The sequence below is a fragment of the Montipora foliosa genome, chromosome 11 (genome assembly GCF_036669935.1).
Source record: "Montipora foliosa isolate CH-2021 chromosome 11, ASM3666993v2, whole genome shotgun sequence".
Classification (NCBI taxonomy): domain Eukaryota; kingdom Metazoa; phylum Cnidaria; class Anthozoa; order Scleractinia; family Acroporidae; genus Montipora; species Montipora foliosa.
This window is the reverse complement of record NC_090879.1, coordinates 24334213-24357353: the sequence shown is the minus strand read 5'-3', so window position 1 is coordinate 24357353 and position 23141 is coordinate 24334213. Positions and strand designations below refer to the sequence as shown.

Below are 23141 nucleotides of genomic sequence, written 5' to 3'. Positions count from 1 at the left end.
ACTTGCCATGCCCAAATTAAATTTTGTTGTAAGCAAACCTTAAAGGATTTTGGATATTTGGATCACTTGAACCTTGATACAATGTGAGCAAATGACTAAATTGTTGACTTGCCATGTCCAAATTAGTTGCAAGCACCCCTTGAAGGATTTTGAACATTTGGATATTCATCACTGTTTGCAACAATGGATACTCGTTCAACCTTGAAACTTGGTCAAGGAGAAGTAAGTTTATTTGTGTGACTGTTGCTGCAGTTTGAGCATGACTGATATTGGAAAAGTGTAATTTTATTGGCAAAATGTGAGGTAAGCTAGAAATTACTTCCCAGCCTTTCCTTTATTTTGGTTTGAGTCACAACCGGGGAACCTGAGAAATCAGTGACTCAAATTACCTTTAATCAGGCAAATAGCAGCACTGAAAGCAAGCAACTGTCATCAGGACAGTGTGGCTCTTCATTGAGAAGATGCATGTAAATATTTTCTTGAGACTGTTTTAAGATTCCCATACAAATCCTTATAATGTTTAACATCAGAGCCTGGGCTGCCTGTGGTACAACCAATAATTATTATTTATTTATTATTATTTCATGATGATATTTTCATGCAAAGATAATCTTAAAAGGGTCATTGCTGATAAATGAAAATGTTCTTGATTGACAAAGACCGCTTAAATCTTAAACAAATTTTTGACTTCCCACAAGCTTAGCATCAATTCATTTCGTTGAATTTTAACAATTTGACCAGAAAATCTACAGTAACAAAAAAGCATCAAACTATACATTTTGGCTTTTTAAATGAAAACGATATTGGTGATTAGTCAATGTATGGACTTTTTTTGTGAAGGAAAAGAACATGATTAAGCTCACGGACTCTCTTTATGTGGTTTAATTGAAGTATGTACATAATCTTTGTACCGGTATATATTTGCTTCTTATATGTTAATTGACTGTCAAAAGAGCTAAAAGAGATTTAAATTTGATTCACCTATTGATGTAATGGAATTTGATTTCCCACCTGCAGTCTCGTTCGATTGAGTGGCTTTTTCTTTTATTTCCTTATCTTTTCTTTCCTCAATCTGCGGATTTGCACCAGTTGTTTCGTGTAGATGCGGACAATTTAATTTTCCACCACTTTCCGTCGCGCTACTCTCTTCTAGCGTCACAGCGGGCATTGTTATTTTCAAACTAATAAATAAAAAAAACACAAACACTCCGATTACATGTACATTCCTCCACTGTTAGGAGAAATACAAAATTCAAGAAATGCTAAAATTCAAGAAATATGGAGGGATGACTGCTGTTAGACGTGAAATTATTGCATCAGTTCATTACTTCCAAAGTGCAAATCGCCGTGACGGCGAAATCAAATATAAACCTTAGCTTACGTTTAATTTTCCACTTGGTCCACGTGAAAAAATTTGCATTTGACTTTGCAGATATTAATATCTTTCTGCCTTAACTACAAACAGAGACAATCTTCCTCGCTTTCAATTGCAAACCGTTTCTCAAACTGCCATAGCACGCTCGATGACTGACCTTGGCATGCGTAGAAAGTCAGTGAAGGGATACTTTTCACGAGCAGATCAGATCATATGTTTTAACAGACCGTGAATGAAATATAGAAGCAACTGAAACGATTTTTACCTTGGGAATGCCCAACTTCCCCAGTTTACTTCTCGAAATGACTCTTTTGGATAATCTGTGGTACGAACGCGGGAAATAGCTAATTTTCCAGCTAAATCCGTGTAAACATCTAACTTTTCCAGTCGTTTGTATATTGATTCATCCTCGTGTTCACCACGCCAGCTCGATCAACGTGATTACGCAACCCTGGAGGTGTGTCAGCGGCTCACGATAATGTATGTACACGTCACAAATTATCCTTCTTACCCCGAATACCCTCCTCCTCTCCTTGCATACGGCGGGAGCTACTGAAATTTAAACTGACCAATTAGCATTCAGCGAGCGGGGAAAACTGTGCTATCCTTGTGCTATCCGACGTCACGCCAATTGTTTACATTCTGATTGGTTAGATCGGTGGACATTCGCTCAGCCTTCTCTTGTGACTCTCTTGACCGTTGCTTCTTTGAACATGACGCATTGTTCTGACAATCAATTTGCCAATCCACTTTATCCAGTTTATGACATGGGCTAGCATGTGATTAACAACCAGGATCGCTTTTTCAACTTTATTCTGTAGAAGAAGAAGACGTTGCTGAGTGAACATTTTTACGACGAAATCCCTTGGTTTGTTCAGCACTTTGATGTCCGATAACTTAGCCGCTCTAACGAGTGTTGGGTCAATCACATTTGGTCGTCTGATCTTTTGAAGTTCTTTCAGCTCTTGTTTGTGTGTGTCCATCATGATCGAACTTCAGGTGAATAGTGAGGGGAGGAGAACAATTTTTCGTTCATCTGCTGTGCCAAACAACAAACAATCCTGTTGGGTGTTGCACGTGCTTGGCAAGTTTTGCACGACCATCGTCTATCAGATCTGGAGTTTTCTTTCAGTGATTACAACTTGCGATCGCTCTACAAACATAGCATGCAGCACTTTTTAGTGACTCGAGGATCCTGTTTTGCTGTTTCAAGGGGAGTCGTGCATTCTTAAGCAGTTAATTTGTTTGTTCTTCAGTGCTTGTATTTTTTCGTTTGTTCCTGGTGTCGCAAAGTAACTTTGATGATTTGAAAGGACTTGAATCCTTAATTGAATTAGCGATTTTTTTAATTAAGGAACCAACAAGTGAATGGTACACAAAATTAGGAGAAACTGTTGGTTGAATGGACAATAATTGTAGCCATAATTATCTACCCAGTTTAAGTACTAAGCTCAACAAGTTGTTTGGCTCCACAAGTTTCAGTTTCAGGCCAGGTACCCGAATTCACCCAGGTACTGGTACACTTACTACCATTGTTCTTTGGAAATTGAAGAGCTCCTTGATCACCTGGTTGCTTGAGAAGAAACTTGATGTGTTTGTTCTGAATACGGCCACTAACTGTCCATTGTGGATAAACTCCAGACCAACTCTTCTTTTTACATATTTATTCTTTGTTCTTTGCAGGGCATCAACAATGGTTTCCCTTGTAAAATATTAGTTTAAAGGGTTTGTTAAAGCTGTTTCCCATTTTATAGGGCACTGTGGTTGCCAGATTCACTTTCAAACTTATCATGGAAACGTAAATCAATACCAGTGAAAAGTCAGTCCCTTGAATTGTTGATAGAAAATTAAATGCATATTGAAACATCAGTTGAGGAATATTTTTTTTCATTCCCACTTTGTGAACCTAACATACATTGCTGCAGTTTGTTTATTGCTTGGTCATTCGATGTCTTGATCACATCAAATTATTTAATTTTTAGGTATTGTCTCAGACCTCCATAGAGACACTATCTTTACCTAAAAACTTAACTAGTTGCTTTTTGGAGCCCTTTTGTGGCATATTTAGATAGGCAGGAAATGTTCCACATTTTATGGTAAATAGTTCTGCATGTTTTTAAGGAATATATTGCAGCCAAATCTAATTGAATATGAGACTAAAATATGCTGTTTCACATTTTGTGAATTTAAAGACTTTTAGTATTGTTTGCGCTTGTTTTAAAAGGCTTAAGGTTGGCGTTCAAAAGTGTTCCTTCAATAATCTTATTCTGTAAAGATTACCTTGGGAGAATTGGATTAAGGCCAGTTTTTTCTTCTAGCTTCTTTCCCCAGTGCCCTCTGATAATGGAGTTGATTTGGTTTTGCCCAATGTTGAAAGATGAAACAATGCCTAAACCAGCTGCAAGGAATACTTCAAAGTGCTTTTTTACAAACATGGGCATGAGGGTGCTCGTAAGCATCTGACCATGTCAGGCTCTTATGTAGCCTTTAATTTACTCCCGTCTGACCCGTTTGACCTTTTAGCATCCTGTATAGTGTCCCTCACTCAAAGGATTAATAAATATGTATATGCATGTATGTACCATTGTTTGGCATGCTAAAGTGTTATTATAAATAATTTATTTCTCTAAGAGAGTCTTCTTTTCGTGTCGATCATTCAAAAATTGTTGGAATTGCTTGTTTGAGCTGTTGGATGAAAGAGGCAGAACATTTGATGAGGCTCTCCTGTGGGGAGGGGTCCTTGTTCCCATTAAATATTTGCTTGTGTTTCCAGGTTGTTCCCCGAATTACTTTCAAACTTGTTCCCAGCTTTTTGATCCCTAAAATTTAAATTGGTTTTCTTCCCTTCCCCAAAATATTTTGATATTGTTACTCTGTTCCCCAGTTCAAATTAGCCATGTTCTCTTCTTCCCCAAAACCCCTGGGTGTGCCTCTTTGATGTTGATTCTCTTATTGGCCTCATAGTAATTCACTGTAGAATTGCAAGACACAGCAAGTTCTTATTTGGGAGTGAGGGAAAAGTTTTGAATGAATTTTCGCACAATATAAGAAATACAATTTTGACTGCCCCTTCTAGTCTATTCTAGATCTTGCTCTTTTCAGACATGAATCAGCTTGTTTGCACCTTTCTGGCGACCTGTGGGAGGGCAAGCTCTAGAAGCTCTTCCTTAGTGAGCCTTTGCTGAAAAACTTTCCAAGTCTGGCTTTCCCGTGTTAGGGGCCGAGATTTTTGTGCAAAATTCATCAGCGACTTCCTTGCAGCTTATAAACGGTGTTCCTTCGAGCAATGGTCAATAAAAGTTTTGTAGTGCTTATACAAATTTTCGCTACTTAAAAACGTATATTTACACGAAACAAATATCAACTTGGCAATTTTTCTTTCCCGATACTCCATTTAAAATTCACGTGAGCGCTATTAATAAAGGGCCAGAAAACCATTTAATGGCAATTTTTTTGTCAACAAACATGAGTTGTCCGCGAGCAGAATTCGAACGTAAGCTGTTGTGCTTTGGCTGTTATTTGTGTTTCTTCTAACTATTCTAAGACGAATTCAGGCTGATATTTTCGAATCAAGTGTAAGAAGACGGCAAAACCGTATTGATAATGTATTTATTTGTGTTAACCTCGCGAATAAAGACTTTGGTCGCATCCTTTCGACGGGGTAGATCGACAGCAATGCCATTTACGCACAATCGAAATGCACTGTTACCGGTGAAAGGGCAAATGATTGACAGGATAGCACGGTTTTGACTGCCGCGCGCACTGCGGGCGCGGGTTCCGTATGCAAGGCTTGGGTGTAAAAACGAGTTGGCATGGGGTGGGTACGGATGTTACGTTTTCAACGTTTTTCCAGCCTTTTCTTGAAGCGGATTGTTTGGGAGATAAAATGACCGGACCGAATGAAAAAAGATTTAAGTCTGGTCATAGACGTCCCATGATTTATGAGTCAAATGGTCAATGAGACAATGAATCATGAGTCATGAGTCAATGAGACTCACAGTCAATATAGCAATAATTTATTGATTAGGCCTAAGCACTCACTGAAATTTTAGCTTTCATTTTATGGGTTAGGGTAACTGCACTAACTCACTGACTCATTGACTCATGACTCATTGACTCATTGATTCATTGACTCATAAATACCAATCTCGTACCCAGAGTCCTCGGGCTTCTTGGTCAGCGGGTGAGCGCCCGGAGAGACTCTGGGATCCTCTGGGATAATGGCCTTGAACTATATTTTTGATTGGCCGCTTGAGTATCAATGGCAGTCCGACAGGAAGTAGGTACTGTAAGTAATTCGGAAGCCCCAGAATTTGAAGGGAGATTCAAAATCTAAAACTAGTTTCAGTGCTGTTTGTGTTTTTCTACCTAAGAAATATATAAATCACAAAATTAAAAACCACGAGGTTTGAATTACGTCTTATACCGTACAGGAATTTTCCCACGCTGCTAAAAACTGATTACTGGTGCTGTTGCAAAAGTACCGTGGGAAAACATTATATCAGTCTCTTTGAGGAGAAATCCGTGGAATAAGGTCTTGTCCAAACCATTCAGAATTACGGAAACATCAAATCGTAGTAGAAGAGAACATTTGTGTCGTTTCCACGAAAATTTGTCGATAGTGTTGCTTGCACGATGGCATTCTGAACGATGGAATGTACGCTGAAACACTAAAAATATTACCGAAAGCGCCAGAGGTTTCATCTTCACTTGCTCTTACAGCAACCAATGATCATTTCTCCAGTTTCTTTGTGTGTAAGGCTAAAATTCTTGTTTCTCGAACACTTTCAACCCGCCATTTCTACTGTTTACGGTTTTCTCTTTTCTGTTTCCGGTTAAATTCAAGCATACGTAATAAGACCGGAACCCACGTTTTCTGGGAAAATGGAGTCGATTATCCCAGTCTCTCCGGGCGCTCACCCGCTGACCAAGAAGCCCGAGGACTCTGGGTACGAGATTGCATAAATACTTGATACTCGGTGCAATAAAAAAAGTGTACCTGCCAACTCTCACCCATGTCACCCACCCATCTAGGACAATTTTTCACGCCTGCCTCACACATACATACGGACGCACTTTTCAATTCAATGTCCTAGAAAATATTCCAAAAAATTAAGTGCGTAAAGTTAACTTTGTGTCCCAACTGTATCACAACATGCCAAAATTGTTTCATGTGATGCTTTTTGATGTGAGGAACTCGAAAGAAACTCCGTACAAGTTCGTACTAGAGTCTCATTACCATTTCGTGACATTACTATTTGGTGTTACGGTCACAATGTACATGTTCTGATCCTCGCTTTTCTTCGAACCGTTTGCAGTTAGTCGATAGTGTCTTGTACAAGTGGTACGTTTATCAGAAAAATGATCTTGCTAAGAACGATGGCAAAAAAAGGTTTTTTTTCGTTCCCCTTCAAAACAAGTTAGCAACGTAAACAATATGAGGACGGACAGCACGTGAAATCCCCTCTGCGTTTAACTAAATGGTGTTCAGGTAAAATTTAAGTAATATTCTACACCATTATAAGTAGGCCTTTAAAATGAACTTTATACATACCAAAAAAACAAATCCCGCAAACGTGCGCTCGCAACGGGATTTGATAGGAAGCAACAGGGAGTTTAAGATCTGCGACGCGACGGTAACGAAAACGTCATTTAAAATTCCAACTTCAGGTTAATTAATCTTTTTCGTCGTGTTTTTGAGACGCGGACGTCAACCGGAAGAAAACATTTCGAGTGCCAGGACAGTGGTGTCTCCCAGGCTCGGGTAGCCTGCGAACGCAGACGTATTTCCGGCGATCATAGCCCTAACCAGCGTTAAATGCCATGGAAACCTATAGGTTTTGATACCTCTTAACCAACGGTTAGCGCTAACCAGGCTTCGAGCAACCGGCCCCAGATTGTTAAACTAATCATCTCTAATGGAGAAAAGATACTTTGCAATGTAAATGTGGTTGTGTGAAGAGAAGTTAAAAGGGAAAACAGATCACTTCCGATTGCCGTCCACGCCTCTCGTGCCTTCATCTTTGATTCATCATTGATTTCATCATTGATTCATTCCTCACGGGAACATTAGAACCCACAAATGACCAGCTCCACTGAGCTCAGTTGGTTAGAGCGTCGCACCGGTATCGCGAGGTCAAGGGTTCAAACCCCGTTGAAGTCCTGAAATTTTTCAGGCTTCTCTACGCAATTGCAAAAAATTGCGTTCAAAACTGCGAAGATCATAGCTTCACTTGAAACGCTCGTGCGTAAGCTAATCACACGATCACGATCACGATCGCAATCATGTCACACGATCTTTATTTTAGGACGCTTTCTATTTGACAGAACTGACCGGCCAGACCAGGCATTTGAAAGATTAGGGAGCTTAAGCAACGACAACGGCGACCTTAACGAGAACGTCATCTCAAAATATAAATTTGCGTTATTTTAATCGCTTCGTGACTATTTCAACGTTTTTAATATGACAAGGGTGTGGTAATTCCTCAAAGATGACACCAGTCGGAACGGCACTCCATTTTAGGAGAGAAAATGAAAATTTATCCTCAAGTGATGACGTTCTTCATAAAACCAAAAACTTGGCTATTTCACGTTGTTGTTTTGCTGACGACGGCAACGAAATGGACAAAAGTGAAAAACGCACGTGCAGGGCGTGCACAGCTATTGTTTTTACCCACTAAATATGCAAATTTGTGGCGTTCTCGTTGCCGCCGCCGTTGTCGTTGCTTAAGCTCCCTATTAACTCTTCAACGCCTTCAAATTAATATACTTCGAGGATTGCGAGGGATTGCCATGCGAGGCCCAGCAAGGCCGAAACACAGTTGGTGTTATACTGTGTCACCATACTTTTTTGTTTCGTTTTTCCTTCAAATTGTTGCATTTTCTTTGCAAACTAACGGGTCTGATGGGCTGGTTTCTGACAAAAGGAAACGTCCAGGGCACAAATGTCGTCACGCATACGCTCCACGGACTGCGTACATAAAGAATCCTCTCGAGGCAATAAAACCAATGGAAACCAAACCTTCTTTTCGATTAAACTGTCTCATTGAACAAGAATTTTCAAGGTCAGCGAGCGTAAAACGTCGTCGCCTCCCGTTTATTATTTATGCCGTTAGATTAGAATGTCACTAGCTACATGCTTGATATCTTTACGAAGATGATATTGGCTTCGTTTGTTTCTTCCTGGTAATTTTTATCGGCCCTGAATGGGAGAGAACAGCTTATGCCTTGGTACTTGAACAACAAAGCATACCAAGCGCTCTTGTCGCCTCCTTTTTGGACAAACCTGCCTTTTCACCGTGAAAAATGCTTCACGCATCCATCGTACCAACATTACGTCTGCGAAGTTGGAAGTTAATCACAAGACATATTTTTCTACTTGTTTTACTCATAATGGTCGAGGGTAAGGTGCCTAATTTGCTACTGTAATATATTCAATGTTGTTATAAGACCTAAATCTCTTAATTATCTTCGACCGTTGGAAGACAAAATGAATTTTAAATCAGTCAGTTATGGTATGGTCTTCATTTCAACCAATGGGGAGCCATGATTTGTGTAAAAACAATCACAACAGTTTCCCAGAGGATAAATTTATTGTTAGGTATTAATTGTTTTAAAATGAATTTCAGTTTTTCATCCTTGACAAATAGCGACAAGAGAGCAAAATATCACATGATGTTCGAACAGGTGTTGAATTGGAAGTCCTTTCCGGTCGCATAGCATATCGACAAAAGCTAAAAAGTAAGTTTCCCCACCCGCTAGTCATTGCCTCAAAGCAATTCACTCATAGACCAAAAAATCTTTTGTGTTTGAACAAGCGACACAAGAATCCTTGGATTAGAGACACGTAGCTTGCCCTAAATCAAGGCATCTTTTTGTTTTCAGGCATTCACGCTCAAAGAGAAACAAACGGACAGAACCCGTACCCAAAAGATCATATGTCCTTCGAGTTTCTTTGATATTTTTTAAAAGACTAGCAAAGAACATGTTTACTTAAAGAAAAAAAAAACCAAACAAGTTCGCAATGTAAACACTGTTAGGGGACTTGACAACAAGAATGCCCAACAAAACCAAAAAACAGTTAGATGACGTAGTTTTCCTCGCGCAGGTACGTAGTGATGATGGAAACATGACTTTGCACGCTTTGTGCGTGCGGTTTAACGTTTTTGCCTTAAGCCTGCTCTTCACTTGTGACGCAGTTTTAAGCTCAAGCAACATACAAAAGAAATAAATTAATGACGTGTTAACGTGTCTGTTTGGTTTTCTTTGCCCCTGCAAGAGTCTAGGTGCAGTCTAGCGTAAACAGGTATCAAAATATGTAAACTGGATAAATGGAATTCATCTTATTTTACAGGTCATAATGTCAAAAGGAATATGTATCAAACGTCTGCAAATCCTATCCCTCATCCAGATTCAGAGAGCCTAAAAAAGTCAAAGATGTTCACAGAGCTGAGGGAAAAGCTGATCTTTTACGACTTAAATGGACCAACAAAAGATACAACACCGCAAAGAGCTACTCAGGAGACAGGCGTAAAAAAATCCAGCACAGAACGGCCTGCCAGAAACAGAAGGTGTAAAGACTCAGTCAATTATTTCAGTGAATCCATGTTAAAACCGATTGGTTTAAAGACACATCATTTGATTGCGAGAGCGAAAACTGGAAAAACGAAAACTCAGAATTTAGAGAGACGTATGTCTCTCAAGGTTGAAATACCCACGAAGAAGAGGAAAGCGGAGATGGTCAAACACGTGCGCAAGCGTTCTTCTTCCAACAACAGCATGGCACTGGACAAGAGTAATAGCAAACAAATGGCGGCAAAAGTGATCGGTGGAACCCGCCCTCATATCGAGTCGTCAAATAACAGTGGTAAATATTCTCTAGCGTTAGATACGGGCGTATATCCCAGGGGACAAACATCCCGTGATTTCATTCCCCACCCTCCACCAGAAAGCACCACCAGGGATTCCATGGCGGAAAAAAAGCGCACAGTTGACCTTCCAGATGAGACGTCTAAAGTCCTTCAGAGAAAAACATTGCTATATTCGGATCCTTTGTACCGACCCACCGGTGTCGCAACAAACAGGGAAGAGCCGATTGACCCAAGAAGGCTCATATCAATCTTAGGAGATCCAGTGCCTTCCAAAAGGAGGAAAATCCCAAGGAAACTGGACATATTTCAAGCGCGCCTTAACAGAGCGAATGACAATGACGGAGCCTTAAAGTACGTGCTAAGAAAAGGCCGAGTTAAAAGCGCTCATCATAAAAGACCACATTTTAAGCACCCTCGGAAAGCCAAGACCTTAAAATTTAAAAACTGGGATCAAGATAAACGGACAAGAGGCAAGGTGAGCTCGGTATAAAATGATTTAAATGTGATTTGATTTATGATAAAAAATCTATAGGAATTCCCGGTGGTGCTGTGGCTAGTTCGTCAATCGTTCGGTCAGTGGTTCATTAGGGAATAAAAGAAATTACAACGGCTACGGCAACGAGAACGTCACTTCAAAATAAAGCTTTGCGATGCCTTAATTAAGAACTTTTCGATTATTTCATCTTGTTCTCGTTGTACAATATTAGCAAAATATCCTATAACTGGATTGGTACGACTGAAAGGGTTTTTGAAGTAAACACAGAGAATGGTTGCGAGCACATCTTAGAAACACAGTGTAACACTAGTGTCGACACTACTCTAGTGTCAGCTCTCTGGTGTTTTGAATCCCTAGGGGAACACTGAACAATATAACTTGATTTAACACTAGTGTTAACTCCGTAATGCGACCTCAACCATTGTCGCCAAAACCTTAATTAAATTTGTTTGTTTCGCGTTGTTGTTTTGCAGAGGACGGGAAAGAAATTTACAAAAAGGCGTGCCACACGTGCAGAACGACCCATTTATTATCTCTAAACCAATGATATTATTGCTTTATGGCGTTGCCGTAGCCGGAACTCCCTATTGATAGGGAGTTTAAGAAACGACGACGCCAAAAAGCAGTAATATTATTGGTTAAAAGAGGAAAAAATGATCGTGCTGCACGTGTCCCACGCATTTTTGTTTCCATGAGGCTATGGAAACACGGAAAACGTCCTCTATTTCTTAATTAGCATACTTTACTTTGCCCACATTGTACAACATAAACAAGGGGGAAACATCGTGGAACACTCAGGATAGCTCAAACTAATAGTTTGAACTGACGTTTTTGTCGCCTTAGTCGTCGAGATTTCTTTAACTCCCTGATCTGAATGAAGGCCTTCGTTCCTAGAGAAGCTGTGGTACTGCGTCGGTGAACAAGTAAAACACGAAAATTTGGTTTTATAAATTGAGCAGATAAACGGCTGATTGCCACCGTGAAAAGGTAGAATTAGTGACGTTTCGAGCGCTGCCCTTTCGTCACAGCGCTAGCCCGTCCTTCTAGCTGGGTAACGCTCGAAACTGAAACTATATTTAATCTTCTTACTGTGGTATTTTTACCTTATCAACCAGGTCTGATAAAGACAAATCAGTTTTCGGGTTCCTTGATCTGTGCTGCACGGTATTACAAAGCTTTAGATTCTAAGACGAAAACGACTACAAGTACGAAATTTTCTCATAGAACAACAGTGAGCGCGCGAAAACCAGCGTCATTAGGGAGCGTAGCGGCGGCTACACGAGCGATTTTTTTCAAATTTTGTCACGTCGCCTGCGCGCAAGGGTGGCTACACTTGTGACAAACTTTGGTGACAAATTGAAGGCTGCGCAAATCGTACACTTCAAGAGACCTGGGTACTATAAACAAACATTCCCTCTTTAATTTTATTGGCTCAATACTCTTTAGTCGCGTCGCAAACGCGGGCAAAAAGTTGCCGGGTGGCTACACGGGCAACTATCTCTGCGATTTTGTCGCGAAAGTTTCAAGTCTGGCGACTTTTTTCTTGCGATTTTTTCAGCTGGCGCGTGGCTAGTTCAAGGGTGGCTACACTTGCGATTTTCATCTCGCACTGGCGACGCGACAAAATTTGAAAGAAAATCGCATCACTGGCGCGAGAAAAAAATCGCTCGTGTAGCCGCGGCTTTTAAGCACGCGCGTTTTTGAGACGCTGACGACAACCGGAAGTGAGCCGTTTTCTCTTTTAATTTGCATTCACACAAGCACATTTACATTGCTAAGTATGATTAACACAAAAACCTGGGAGATACTACTGTTCTGGCACACGAGATGGTCTCTTCCGGGGACCGTCCGCGTTGCAAAAATTTGCGTGCTTAAGCTTCCTATTTTGGCGGGAAACAAGTCAATAACACCGTAGCAGTTTTGGCATTTTTCGATCAGAGAAAGGTTCGGTTGCTGGGAATAAGAGTAACTGAGCAACCTATGCTATTATATATTTTATTATTTGTTATTCAATTATTCTATACTATTCTATTACCTAATATTATTGATTGTAAATTAGGCATGAAAAGCCATTTTTGGATTGTCTAATAAATTACTGTGCTGTACTATACTGTTAACAAAGAATACGATTAATCGTCTGGGTTATAAATTTTCTAACTATTTTCGATAAAAACGGGCGGTCCTAGAATCTAAAGGACGGCTTCCCGAAAGTAAAATAGTCTCTTTGCTTTATTGCAAGAGGCGCAGTCAACCTCTACAACGCAAAGCAATTAGGGCTAACTGGTGATATAGTAATTAAGGCGAGTAATTATTCGTTATTTTTGCCTCTGATTCTTGGAGAGTTGAGCGCGAGATTTTTAACCAATTGCAAAGCTTGGTAATGCATGAACAAACTGCGCGATCGCAGTCAATTGCAAAACTGCTGCATGCATGCTAATACGGCTCACTAACCTCTTCGAGGGGCGAAGATTCTTTTAATTTTGGACTTGCTAACGAGCCTAGTGAATCTAATAAGGAACAAGAAATTTAAGGATAGTTTATTTAATTGCCCGCCATTTTGCATTCGGTTTATCCTAATTACCGAATTCATTTTGTGTGAGTCTCAAAGCAGTTTCTCCTCGGTGCCAGTCGGCAAATGGGGAACTACACTTGAGGCTTCGTCGCGGGTTCTGAAATGGGTTAACGTGAAATACTGTCTTCTGAATATTATCTTCAGGTCCACGAAAATTGGTCAGCCTTACACAAGGATGCCAAGGAACATCGTATGTTGGAGCACCTACTTGATGATTACACTATGTCGTTCGGGACGAGAGACGAGATATTGGAAAAAGAGTCCACGATCAATCAAATCGAGGCACTGAACTTGGAGAGCTCTTTTCCATCGCAAGATTACGACCTATCGAATTTTGAGGACGATTTCTCTAACGTGGATGTGTCTGAGGGAGAGCTACCTTCCTATGATCAAATGCCTGATTCCCTTGAAAATGCAATAAATGTTCGGCGATCGCGCATTTCTGGTCGAACATCTGCTGCTAATGAAGACGATTTTAGAAGAGAAGGAACAATTGGCGATGGTCTCGGTTCTTTAGCTAGTCTAAGGTCAGGGCTCAGAAGGAAAACAAAACGTTCATTATTTCATCATCGTCATCATCTTTGGCGGCCACACTACAAACCAATAAGATCACGTAAAGTTCCACCTTACTACGAATATTTGGACAAACCGGAGCCCATAGAGCCCATACCGAGAATAACACATTTCATTCACTTCCCCAGGTTCCCAAAAGCAGAACGACTGCCCAAATTTCCCTTGTCTTTGTTGTCCGAGCGGTTTGTTCCTTATCCTCGTTTCCCAAAGATCACCGAATATTTTCCTCCTTCATTAGAAAGAACAGAACGTTTTCCCGAGCCACCACCAATCCCACAGGCCATATCAGAACGAGAGGAGACTGAGCCCCGAAAGGAAGAGCCCGCCCTTGAGGCAGCCCCATTACCAGAGCTCGTTCCGGCACCGGAGCCCCCTCCAATACCCGAACCTCCGCCTATTCCAGAACTGCCCCCTATTAAAGAGATACCTCCCATCCCAGAGCCTCAGGAAAAGACTCCTCCAAATTTGGACCCAAAGAAGACATTTGATACTGGTGAAAGTAATGGCGGTGTAAAGAAGAGCTCGTGAGAGAGCTTTCGTGAAACTTTTGTAGGGCAATACCACTCGTGTGTCCTTGAATACAGTTCTTTTGGGAAGTCTCATTCATCACTCATTCGTAATGGTAAACTACAATAGTAGCCACAAAAGAACAAATCATAAGTCTTTTAGTCAGCGGATTATTTGGGGTATGAAAAGGGTTTCTAAACTGGCTCGAAACCAGGCTCCGCGGTGAAGCGAGTTGAGGAGGAATTGGGAAGGAAAGGAGGCGGCGGAACCTCCCCTTTTTTCCGTCCCCAGTTCCCCACTCGGCTCGCTGATTTTTACTCTTTTCGTCTCATTTCAATGCAGAGTATGGTCCAAGGCTTATTCTACACCCACCAATTGACCGCTTTAGCTTGTACATTTAGGGAAAAGTTTCTTTCAAATGTCGTCTTATGCACGTGTATATGTACGCATAACTTATGAAAAACAAAAGAAAATTTTCCTTGAGAACATCACGTGATCTGAAATGGGAAAACAAAACGTGCAAGCTAAAGAGATCTATATCCGTTTGGTTTCGGAGTGATTGCGAAAATCGGCGATCAAAAAGATTTAAAAATTGTTCTATTATTATTTAAAAACACATTCCACTTTCAGCCATAACATGTGAGGAGTCATCACTGTAAAATCTGCCGCATAATCATACGGCTACGAAATCTGCTAAATATTTTCAGCTCAAAGTAAATGTGGGCTTAATTTTAAAGTTTGCAACAGTCCGGCTTTTTCACATCTAATTTTCTTAAATCAATCAAAGCAGCTGTTGATAAAAAGAGCACTTTTTTATTCCGTATCAAAAGGTAATCAATCTCGAAGATGTAATTTTTTTCAATTATCCAAGCAACAACGTCTTGCTCTTTACATGATAAAATTCTAATTTGTACCAGCTATAACTTAAAACCAAGCGGCTATACCAAATCTTCAAGTTGTGTCGTCACTGGAAGTCAAAAGACACGCAGGACTGATGCACTGTACAAGAACTTTGCAAATTTATTCTAAATTTACTCCTTATCATGTTACGTCATAGGACAGCTGTTCATGTTGCTAAGGACCAACTCTTCAATGGCTGTAAAGAGATTTATCTGGAACAAAATGATAAGAAATGCTTTTATGACACGGGGAAAAGATCCTCGCATTTATCTAGACAATGTTTTATATTGAAGCTAGAGGGACAAATTTTGCTTTATTCAGTCGGTAAAATGAGATAATTAATTTTCGGAGATGACCGAAATAAAAAAAATCAGCCCACACTTTATTAATCAAACACGTCAATCTCATTACCTCTGTTGCGTAATAGATTACGTACAAATACAGCTCTTTCATAATCAACTTGTTTATAGAGCGACTTTCAATCGACTGTCGTAAAACCAAAAAAAAAAACTACTTTGGCCAATCAAAAAGGACGGAGACAATCCAGTACACCAATCAAAACGCTACGAGATTACACGTATCCGATACAAAGCGCGGGAAAATGTGCACGTGCGAGCCACGATTAGTTTTGGTTTTACTTTTGTTTGGTTGAAAAAGTGGCGCGAGAACCAATCACTGAGTGAAGTAATGCAAAACCAAGGCAATTCGCTAATTACTTTCGACACTCAATTGAAAATCGCTCTAGTGTCATTTCAATTGTGTCATTCTTAGTTTTGTTTGTAATACGACATGTGACGATAAGAGACGAGCGCGCGATCTGTTGAATTTCCCAAGACGCCTTTCCTTAGTGTGAATTTATTGGCTCAAGGCCCAATTGGTTTGTCTCCCGAAAAAAGTTTTACCCCGAAACCCGCGAGCCACTCAACCTCGAGCCCAGTTTCTCTCGTTTTCATCCTTGTTGAAAAAAGCGAAAAAGAGCCTGCGCAACTGATAGAACCGTTTTGCGCGCGAGGCAAAACGTGTCGGCGGAACTAAGCGCGGCGGAGAGGCCAGAAAAAAAGCATCAAAGTCGGTTTAAATTTTTGAAGCTTTTCCTTGCCGTTCTCTCCACGTTTTCGCAGCTTTCATCATGGGCCCGTAGTGGAGTTTTCAAGTTTCTCGCGGGCGAGCGATCTCACAAGCTGCGCAGGCTATAAGAGTAACAAAGAGCGAGAGGACCTCAGCTGAAGCCAATCGTGTTACATGGTGGTCCCTCCTTTTGTACGAACGCAAAGCTGACATACATAAGTGATAGAGAAACTTACCGGCTTTTACACTCATTCCGCGACGAGATTCATCTAGAAAGAATAATTAACTGAATAAGTTATAAAGGTTTCTATGAAGTAGAAGTTTATCCCGCAAGGTTAAGGCTTGAAGAACAACAAGTGCAAACCAACCACCCCTCCCCCCGTTCTGCAACTTTCCTGTTGTGTTTATTGTCTTTCTACTGAGTCAACAGAAATATACTTACAGTTCCAAAGAAAATCCATGATATTGTCCGGAACTTTAAGGCCGCGTTTGTGAGCTTCGTTCACTCCTGAATAAAGGATAACCTTAAGTTAAAACTCCTTCAAAAAAGGCAGGCCCAATAAGACAGGACCCTGATCCGGCCTAAATTCGGAAATATTAGGGAGCTTACGAAACGACGACGCCGACGGCAACGACGACGCTACAAAACAATAGGTTTAGTGAGCAAAAACAATGGCTCTGCACGCTCTGCACGTGCGTTTTACATTTTAGTACATTTCTTTGCCGTCATCTCCTAAATGACGACGTGAAATGACCAAATTCAAGGTTCTGTAGAGGACGTTAGCACATGACGATGAATTTTCAGTTCTCTCTCTACGCTTCCAACTCACTCATACCAGTTTAATTCCTCGATAGTTACTACACATTTTTAACCCGAAACGACAAGAAATAGTTTCGTAGTGATACAAATAACGCGAACTCGTATTTTAAAATGAAGTTCTCGTTGCCGTCGCCGTCCTTGTTTCGTAAGCTCCCTAATATCTTCATGCTGCGCCTTTTTTGCACGCATTCGATCCATGCTCTGCGAGAGGTCTCGCACGAAGTTGTTGAAAACAGCATCGGAGCTAATTTAAGGCCTGGCCAAACGCTCGCAACATTTCAACGCAACATCTTGCAAACATTGTTGGGCACAACATGTTGCGTACGTTTGGCCCCCTGTTACGATATGTTGCGTGCGCTTGGCCACTCCATTCAACACGTGTCGCAACATCATGCAACAATGTTGCGTTGAAATGTTGCGAGCGTTTGGTCAGGCCTTAAGTTGTTTTGTTATTTTATAAAATAATCACATTATTAAAGGTAGACTGAACCTTCTAAATCCGAGAATAAGTCCTCTATTATTTGGAAGACTTTAAATCGAGGCAACTAAAGTTTTAATGTTAGTTCTTTTTCAGAGCACTTTGAGAAAAACCACTCAAGGAAACCTTTCAACCACTCTGCCCTCCCTGTTCCTCTCAAATGCTAATTTTCAATGAAAGATTCTTACTTGATTTTAACCGCTCTGCCAAAAGGTCCATCAAATATCGCTTTCTTTTTTCAACATCTGTCAAACCTGCAAATAAGAAATCTCGGCATTTTTAAAGAGAAACCTTAACAATCTTTACAGTGACAATCCGTTTTGGTGTTGCCGCGCACAAAAGGGAGTTTAATTAGGGAACTTAAGCACGCGCGTTTTTAAGACGCGGACGGCAACCGGAAGAGAGCATTTAGCGTGCCAGAACAGTGGTGTCTCCCAGATTTTTATACTAATCATCTCTAATGGAGAAAATATACTTAGCAATATAAACGTGGTTGTTTGACGACACGTTAAAAGGGGAAACAGCTGACTTCCGGATGCCGTCCGCGTCTCAAAAATAGGGAACTTAAGCAACGACGACGGCGACGGCAACGAGAACGTCATCTCAAAATATAAATTCGCGTTATTGTAATCGCTTCGTTAATATTTCAACTTTTTTAATATGACGGCGGTTTGGTAGTTCCTCAAAAATGACGCTGGTAGGAACGGCGTCCAATTTAGGGCAGAAAATGAAAATTTATCCTCAAGTAATGACGTTGTCCATAAAACCTCAAATTTGGCTGTTTCACGTTTTGTTTTGCTGACGACGGCAGTGAAATGGACAAAAGTGAAAAACACACGTGCAGGGCGTGCAAAGCTATTGTTTTTGCCTAATAAATATGCAAATTTGTGACGTTCTCGTTGCCGTCGCCGTTGTCGTTGCTTAAGTTCCCTAATGCGCACGCAACGATAACGTCACCTGGCTCCAAAATACAACTTAATCCCCGGGAAAAAGTCTTCAACATTTGCTTCAGCATCCGTTCGATTTTGTTGACTGTTGGGGTGAGAAAACGGTTTCAAAACATCATCAAACAATTAATTCAACAAAGCCTCACGAGAGGCCTGGTATTCAGTCCCAGGCTGCAGCCGCGGTTGTTACTATGGATATAAACATGGATACGTCATTGCGAGACGAATTAGTGCGCAGGCGCATACTCAACAATGTTGAAAGAGTAGGGCAAACGGCTTAAACGTCATTCAACGTTCTAAAACGAAAAATGTTGAAAGGTTGTTGAAGTCAAGTTATATATACGCCTAACCTATAACCCGGACACGGGTATGTCCACAGCGTAAGTTCCCTGTTCCGCTCTGAGTCGAGCCCTTCTCTTCTCATACTCCCGAACCCTCTTCAAATTGTATGCGTCGCAGACTACCCTTGTGAGTCTCCTCCATTCGGCTCTCCAGGTGATTTGGTGACGTAATTTGGAGGACTGGGAAGACAAATTTTAACGCCGTATCCCACAACCGCGCGCGATCTTAGGTTTTGCTTCCAAATAGACCAAAATTTCGATATATTAAAATTCAGTCGAAAACAAAATATATCATCTCGAGGCTCTGGGGAATAAATATAAGGGTTTGTATGAGTTTATTCCCCAGAGCCTCGCGATGATGCCTTTTGTTTTGGACTGAATTTTAATATATCGAAATTCGTCTATTTCTTGCAGTGTTTCCATCGCCAAAACTCAACAGATCATTCCATGTCTCCCACATATCCTGGTACTGAATGAACATTCAAGTTCGGAAATAACATTCAAGGCCTCGCGCGGTTGGGGATACGGCGTTAAAAATTTTCTCCCCAGTCCTCCGAATTACGCCACCAGATCGCCTGGTTGTTGCTCACGGTTGTTGAAGACCATTGATCCAAGATATGGCCGCACTTCAAAGCACTTTTACAGGTGTCCTTGAAATGGAGCTTAGGCCGGCCTACTGGTCGAGAGCCGTGGGTCAACTCACAGTATAGGAGCTCTTTTACCGGCCTGTCTTCTTCCATTCGACAAACATGTCCCAACCACAGGTAACCCAGGCGCACTGTGTGCGTCACGTAGGTATTAAAATATAGAGAACATATGAGGCGAAGTTTAGGTCTGAAAATTTGCTAGAAAATGGTAATAAAAATCGATAAAACTTACCATGTGGTGAGCTGTTGTTGTCTTTAATACGTACACAAAGTTTCGGGGAAAATGGCCCCCGTTCACCTTCCTTCATAATGTAGTGACAAGGTAGGAGACGGAAGCCAGCGTCGGGACTCCGATCGACCCAAAACAAGCACGATTTTTTCCACGAAAATCAAATCCAGTCGCTAAATAAACACGCCAGGTTCGTGGAATAGGAATTTCTCTAAACCATGAATCCACTGAAGCATCTCCAGGTAGCAACGCGGAGCCACCAGACTCCGTAAAACTTGTAAGTTAACCTGCTAAAATGGCGGCCAGAAAGCGTGGTACTCACGAAGTGCCCAATTCAAAATGGCACTGAACTCTGGACGCCTGGTGACGAGTATAATAAGTCTCCCTCGAGGGAGGGGAGTCCCAAATTGCTCAGTGAGTTTTGTTTTTTGCAATTTGGGACTCCCCTCCCTCGAGGGAGACTTATTATACTCGTCACCAGGCGTCCAGAGTTCAGTGCCATTTTGAATTGGGCACTTCGTGAGTACCACGCTTTCTGGCCGCCATTTTAGCAGGTTAACTTACAAGTTTTACGGAGTCTGGTGGCTCCGCGTTGCTACCTGGAAATGCTACGGTGGATTCATGGTTTAGAGAAATTCCTATTCCACGAACCTGGCGTGTTTATTTAGCAACTGGATTTGATTTTCGCGGAAAAAATCGTGCTTGTTTTGGGTCGATCGGAGTCCCGACGCTGGCTTCCGTCTCCTACCTTGTCACTATATTATGAAGGAAGGTGAACGGGGACCATTTTCCCCGAAACTTCGTGTACGTATTAAAGACAACAACAAATCACCACATGGTAAGTTTTATCGATTTTTATTACCATTTTCTAGCAAATTTTCAGACCTAAACTTCGCCTCATATGTTCTCTATATTTTAATACCTGCGTGACGCACACAGTGAGCCTGGGTTACCTGTGGTCCCAACCAGCGCAGGCGAGTCCGCACTAACTTCACCTCAATATCATACCCTCGCAGTCCTCGAAGTCAAGTTAAAATGGTTTTAACATCGATCGCTTTTCAAGAAAACCGAACGGATGTTGAAACAAATGATGAAGCGAATGTTGAAGCTATCCTGTGCATGCATGGGTACGAACGCTTTTACACATGTAAAGTAAAAATAAAAAATGAATGGTGCATTGTTTTAAACTCACGTTGTCGTTGTCGTTGTCGTTGTTGGCAAAAAAATGCACGGAAATTTGTGCTACACGTGCAGCACGAGTATTTTTCCTTTTTTAGCCAATGATATTCTTGCTTTGTGGCGTTGTCGTTAATTAGGGAGCTTTATAAACGCCAACGGCGACGGCAACGTGAACGTCACAAATTTGCATATTTAGTGCGCAAAAGCAATAGCATTGCACGCTCTGCACGTGCATCTTTTCATTTTTGTCTTTTCGTTGTCGTCAGCAAAACAACAACATGAAAAGACAAAATTTGAGGTTTTAGGGAGAACGTCAGCGCTCAAGGATAAAATTTCACTTTCTTCCCTAAATTGAGCGCCGTTCATACTACTTTCGCTCTTGTTTGCCACACCTTTGCCGTGTTAAAATGCTTGGAATAGTCGCGAAGCGATTACAGTAACGCGAATTCACATTTAACGGCGACGTTCTCGTTGCCGTTGCTAACGCTCCCTAATACCAACCACATGACGATGCTCTTAACTGAATTGCCGGTTGTCGATGCCGAGATTTAGCTGTAGTTTGCGTTTTGAAAAAAAAACCAAAGAAACTTATAATAAATTGAGTTTAGCTCAAATGAACTTAGGACCCGATTACATGGCGAATTTCAACCTGGGTTCTGAAAGAAATCCTCTTGAAATGAATGTGGCGATTACATGGAGAAGGTACCCGGGCTGAAAAAATCCTAGCCCGGTTTCAGAAACCGGGCTAGGATTTTTTCAGCCCGGGCTGGAAAAGGAACCTGGGCATGCGCATGGATCGTGTTTTCGTACCTCAGTAAATTTTCCCATTGAAATTTGCGTTTTGCACCCGGGCTGAGATAGAGCATGTAATCGCAACAAACTGGTGAGCAGAACGAAATTTCAGTTCGGGTTGAAACTCACCATGTAATCAGGCCCATAGCTGTTTAGCTCGAACAACTTCTCAAAACTTGGATAGAGAGAAAGTGTTCTTGTTTATATGATAAGCCAAGTCGCAGCCTGCAGTTTTATGTGAATGAGAGGCTAAATATGTCAAGTGCTAGCCTGCGCACGCAGACGTATTTCCGGTTGTCGCTTCTCTCCGCCCGAAAAGTAAGAGAGAAGCGACAACCGGATATACGTCTGCGAGCGCAGGCTAGTCAAGTGCGTGAACATTGGTTTTTCGTGGGTTTGTCAATCCAGATTTTTTAAAACCAGAGAAAGTAATACAATAACCTCAACTTTCCGATGCCAGCTTTTTTGTGAGGGCCATGGCTAGGTCATTTGATATCATCTCCGCACTCAGAGGACGATAAACTATTGGCCTCTTTTTTTTTATGCTAGTCGTATCCACTGGGGTATACAGTCATGATTTGGCCAGTGTTGACTGGCTGGCTGATCTCCGAAAAAAATGACCTAGAGACCTATTGTTGAGCCTTCCTTACGGGAATAACCGACTGAACGAATACAGGCGTATCATCTTAAACGAATACCCATGCTAACCAGCTAACGGATTTCCAGTTTGCAGCTGTATACATTGTTTTTCAATCCTTATTACATCCTGATATTAATTCCTTTTGTCACATGACTACTCTTGGATGATAACAGGTCTATATCGATCTCCTTACCATTAGACTGCATTTGTAGGTCGTGGTAGGAACGAACTTCAGTATCTGCGATAGAAGGAAAAGCAAAAGAAGTAATAAAAAAATAGTATCAATAGATTATGAAGATGATACTAACTAAAGATAACGAGAATACTGACTATAAATCGGAGGGGAGGAACGCAGGGTTATCGTAGCGCTGCCTTCCCCCAAACGTCTTATTTGTGTTAAGTTTGTGTGCTAACTTTACTCTGCTCCGAGACTTTTTTCGCTGGAGTAATCTGCGGGTATCCCGGGTTTCTTCTCTCACTAAAAGCCATAATGTGGTCTCCAGACTCTCCTCTCTAGCCACCAAAGCACTGGAGTCCATTAACATTTGGGTAGGCTTGAGACGATTATGATAAGTCTAAAAGTAGACCTTTCTTCTTCTATTTTTTACTTTAAAACCGTTCGTATCCATCTAGTTACAGGATAGTTTACCCGTATGGTACAAGGTGAACAAGACGGAAAAATCGCGAAATACTTGTGATAACGTGAA

General features: G+C 41.2%; 3 protein-coding genes across 7 annotated transcripts in view; 1 reads left to right on the top strand and 2 right to left on the bottom strand.

Moving 5' to 3' along the window:
- The window catches only part of LOC137976476 (clustered mitochondria protein homolog), a 41046-nt gene extending 39227 nt beyond the window's left edge, over nucleotides 1-1819 (bottom strand). For 2 of the 4 annotated variants that reach the window (XM_068823840.1, XM_068823839.1), the window contains exons 1-2: nucleotides 1641-1819; nucleotides 1012-1181 (exon numbers count right to left, since the gene is read on the bottom strand). In XM_068823840.1, the coding sequence (XP_068679941.1) occupies nucleotides 1012-1168 (157 nt within the window). In that variant the 5' untranslated portion in view covers nucleotides 1169-1181; nucleotides 1641-1819. Of the gene's footprint in view, nucleotides 1-981; nucleotides 1182-1640 lie in introns of all 4 variants that reach the window. The other 2 variants (XM_068823841.1, XM_068823838.1) reach the window with 2 other exon arrangements.
- Nucleotides 1820-8537: 6718 nt separating this feature from the next.
- LOC137977473 (protein Son-like) lies at nucleotides 8538-15045 on the top strand. The gene is made up of 3 exons (XM_068824700.1): nucleotides 8538-8777; nucleotides 9729-10720; nucleotides 13458-15045. The coding sequence occupies exons 1-3, from the start codon at nucleotides 8681-8683 to the stop codon at nucleotides 14412-14414; spliced, it is 2046 nt and encodes a 681-aa protein (XP_068680801.1). The 5' UTR covers nucleotides 8538-8680; the 3' UTR covers nucleotides 14415-15045.
- Nucleotides 15046-15186: 141 nt separating this feature from the next.
- The window catches only part of LOC137977474 (uncharacterized), a 25906-nt gene continuing 17951 nt past the window's right edge, over nucleotides 15187-23141 (bottom strand). For both annotated transcript variants that reach the window (XM_068824701.1, XM_068824702.1), the window contains 5 exons: nucleotides 22628-22672; nucleotides 17848-17913; nucleotides 16804-16869; nucleotides 16598-16630; nucleotides 15187-15505 (listed from right to left, as the gene is read on the bottom strand). In XM_068824701.1, the coding sequence (XP_068680802.1) occupies nucleotides 15483-15505; nucleotides 16598-16630; nucleotides 16804-16869; nucleotides 17848-17913; nucleotides 22628-22672 (233 nt within the window). In that variant the 3' untranslated portion in view covers nucleotides 15187-15482. The remainder of the gene's footprint in view (nucleotides 15506-16597; nucleotides 16631-16803; nucleotides 16870-17847; nucleotides 17914-22627; nucleotides 22673-23141) is intronic.